Source organism: Charadrius vociferus, unplaced genomic scaffold, assembly GCF_000708025.1.
Source record: "Charadrius vociferus isolate BGI_N301 unplaced genomic scaffold, ASM70802v2 scaffold323, whole genome shotgun sequence".
NCBI lineage: Eukaryota > Metazoa > Chordata > Aves > Charadriiformes > Charadriidae > Charadrius > Charadrius vociferus.
Genome location: NW_009647692.1, coordinates 793372 through 797193, shown reverse-complemented (window position 1 = coordinate 797193; position 3822 = coordinate 793372). Strand labels below are relative to the sequence as shown.

Genomic DNA, 3822 nt, shown 5'->3' with positions numbered 1-3822 from the left:
GCCCCTTCGGCCGCCGGCTCTTCGGGTGGCCCCCCACCCCCACGCATGCTCCCCCTTATCTTATCTCGTGCGAAAACCTGTGCCCTTACCTTGCTGGCGGGCTTCCAGCTCTTTTATTTCCAGGTCATGGGTGAGCTCTGGAAGAGAAATCAAACAGGAGTGAGAAGGAGCATCCCACCCATCCTGTGTGCTCCCCGTGTCCCCCCTGCTCCCCGACGGGGCGCTGGCAATCACCGTGGCTGCGGCGCTGCCTCTGCCCGGCCAACGGCGTGAGCGGGGCCATCTCAGAGCACCACAAGCTGAGCCAAAAATAGACAATTCCAGCAATTTATACGTTATTAAGCAGGTTTGGGATCTGGCAGCTGCCGCAGCACTTGCCCATGCGACGTGGCCACGGCAGTGTCTGCAGGTCCTGCCCACAGCGGAGCAGGAGGCTCAGCTTCTCCAGCAATGCCTTTTCTTTTTTCTAAGAGAGTTGCAAACCATTTTCGGTGCTTTAAACCAGGACAAAGAGCAGAGCACTGGACTGAAAATAGACCAAAGTGTAAGCTGCCGCCCCAAGTATTTCATAATTTACTGCTTCCAGGCTGATCTCTGCCTCTGCACGTGACGCCAGTGGGACGGCCGTGTCCCTGCGCGGTGTGCCCGCAGGATGCTGCCCTGCTCCGGGGGCAGTGTGTACCTCCGACATCCTCCGCAGCCTGCCACCGAGCGCAGCCCGGGCGCCGCGGGTATCTCCCTGGGCAGAGGGGGACAAGGCAGCAGCAGCGCTGGAGAGGAGCTGCGGTTTGCGGGATGTGGCCCACAGTCTCCCGAGGGCTCCGCAGGGCTGCTGGACACAGACGGCCGTCCCGGGCGGGGGCGGCAGTGCTGCCGGTCGGGGGCAGGCAGCTGCAGGCAGAGCTGCCCCGTGCCCGCGCTGTGCCCGGGAGCAGCAGCGGTGGCAGTGAGGGCAGTGTCCTGCGGGGATGAGCCCACCCCAGGGCTGCAGACCCTGCCTGCCGGCTCAGCCCTGACACGCTGCCTGCTCTCTGCCTGCTCGCTGCCTGCTTGCTGCTTGCTCTCTGCCTGCACTCTGCCTGCACTCTGCTGAGCCCCGGGTTACAAAACCAGCTCACAAAGGGCAGCGAGGGAGGGAGCTCAGGGACTTTCTGGAGTTCACTTTAACCTGCACACCTTTACAGACAATCTCTTTCCAATTTATTATCAGAGCCCCCCAAACCGCCAGCAGCTCCGAGAGGAGGAGGAGAAGGGCAGCAATAGCATTCAGTTGTTTGGGGGCTTTTTTTCCCCCTGAAAATGAGTTCAAATGGTTAATCTTTGCCCTACATTTTTCTTTTAATCTGCTTTCACGTTGACTCTAATCCTCATCACTGCCGTGCTTCTGAAACGAAACACTTGGCTCAGGCTGCTCTGCCCGTCTGTCTTGGAAAACAAATCTGTAGTGAGAAGGCAGAAGTAACTGAGAATGTAATGCAGTTTCTGGAAAGCTTTCAGCACTCCCAACTGCCCCGCTGGAAATCAAAGGCAACCGTGTTATTTTTCTGGAGTTAAAATAATAGGTTTGGAGTCTCAGATATATTTCAAATGAAAACTAAAGCAGTCGCCCATTTCCAAAGAAGACTTTGTCCTGCTGAGCGGGCGCAGGGCTCGGGGATGATGCACAACCCGGGGTCCCTGCTTCCGCGCTGGAGCCACGAGGGCTGGTGGGAACCTGCCCCAGTACTTGCCCCCATGACTGCCAAGCGGCAAACCCAGGGGACAGCACCCCGCAGGGCTCTCGGGTGCTCCCAGCTGCTCTGCACTCCTGCATCCTGCATCCCGCACGGCCGCAGCCGGCTGCCAGCAGCTCTCCCGCTCAGCCCCTCTGCCTCTGGGCGTCCCCTGCGCAGGGTGATGCACTTCAACTTGCCTGGTGCAGGATGCGGCCGAGGAGGGCTCTGTATTCCCTGCCGTGGGTGAGGACCCACGGCTCTGCCCCGCAGGAGCCCCCAGCCCCAGCTGCCCGAGGGCCTGTGACCCTCTTGGAGGCAGCTGTGTGCCCCTCGGGGGAGGATAGATGCTCACGGGCAAGCTAGAAATGGCTTTATGTAGGAAACGGCTGATCTCAACACGTCGGGCATCCCTTTGCTGCCTGGGAGCACTGTGCCGCCCCCCCCACGTGTGAGAGCGCGGAGCACAGCCCAGCTCTGCTCTCTGCCGCCCCATCTGCAGGGATTCCTCCCCAAACCCCGCTCCGCTCCCGGCACCAGCCCTCCCTCCGCCCTTCTGCCAGCACCGCTGAGCAGACTAATCATTGCCCCAAGGCTTGAGCTCATCTTCCAGTAAAAAGAGAAACAGAAGAGTCAGAGGAATCTATTGCTATTTCTGCTGTGTTTATACCTTGCAAATAAAACGGGAGTGGGAGGGAAGCCAACTCTCCTCTGTAACGCGAGGCTCGTTCCAATAAATGAATCACAGCGCGCGGCTCTGGGCTGCGCTACCTTCCTGTAAAGCCTCCGGCCGGGAACGCCGGGGCTGCGGGGCTTTGCTGGGGCCGGCTCTGCCCTGGCCCCGCAGCGAGGGCCGCGGCATTTGCCCCCTCCTCCTGCCTGGCTGCGGTGAAGGGCGCACGGCTGCCGAGGGCTCGCAGGGGCTGAGCACGCGGAGGCTCCGTCCCGCTTTCAGCTCTTGCTGCTGGCCCTCGCTGCGCGGCGGCGGTGGCTCCCAGGATGCCGGGAGCTTCCAGCAGGAACTCCCTTGGGCGCAGAGGCAGCAAACCTGGGGATTTATTTACTTGAATAAGGCCCCTTATGAACACGCTGTTCTGCTGCCGGGTCCAGCCTGGATCCAGAGGCGCTGGCTTGCTGCGTCCGCCCCCTGGGCCCCCCCTGGCTTGCCTCCCCCTCGGAGCAGACGGTCCCTCGGTCGGCGATGGCTCTGGCACCTGGGAGCTGCCACTGCTGCTGCCGCTGCAGGCGATGGAGCCTCTTGGGGCTGCGTAGGTGGCAGCTGAGAAAGCTCTGCAGGAGGGTGGGCACTTCCAATGGTGACGCCGCGGGGAGGCCGAGGGGATGGTGCAAAAGTTAAGGTCTAAACCAACAGCTCCAGGGCAGGCGATGCAGCTCCGCAGGGCCACACGCGCTGACTTACCGATGCCTCTTTCCTCCTGCAAACAGCCCCACCAGGCAATGGCGTTCAAATCATCAGCAAAGGCATCTTAAAACTAACCAGGGGCTTTGGCCCATCGCTCCTAACAGAGAGGTGTTGCAGAACCACACACGTCGCAGACGAGGATGTGACTCGTCTGGGCAGACAGCGCTGTCGCTCTGGGAAGGAGATCACCAATAACCAACTGTGCAATGGGCTTATTTCTGCCCCGGGGACTCAGAACCCCCCAGCCTGATTCAGGCACGAGAACTCTGCTGTCTTGCCTATCCGGAGAGGCTGTATGTGAAGCCATTAAAAGAAAACAATTGGAACAGCAAAAGCTCAGAAAGGATGGGGGAAAACGGACAATTCTATGAACGCAGACATGTCTTAGTTTCCCAGGAATCAGGGAGGACGAGAGGCTGGAAGACAAGGAGTAATTAGCTATGGCTGAATTATTGATGAGAGTGATGGCACAAGTTGGAATGTATCGGCGGCGGGCAGGAGGCCGGGGAGCCATGGCTTTAGCGAGGCTGGCTGAAGGGGAGGGTGACATTGCCGTGGCGGGGCCAGGGGCGGGGGGGTGGTGGCTGTGTGCCCCACAGCCCGGACAGTCCCTGAGCCCCGCACCGGACTCGTGGCGGTGCTTCCCGGGGACCGGAGGCAGGCAGACCCCAGCCACCCGCGGTAGGG

The 3822-nt window shown here is 60.7% G+C and overlaps 1 protein-coding gene across 1 annotated transcript in view; it reads right to left on the bottom strand.

The window, feature by feature from the left end:
- LOC104283315 overlaps positions 1–3822 on the bottom strand; it is a 23498-nt gene that overhangs the window by 18498 nt on the left and 1178 nt on the right. The window contains exon 2 of the mRNA XM_009881473.1: positions 90–137. Coding sequence (XP_009879775.1) covers positions 90–137 — 48 coding nt within the window. The remainder of the gene's footprint in view (positions 1–89; positions 138–3822) is intronic.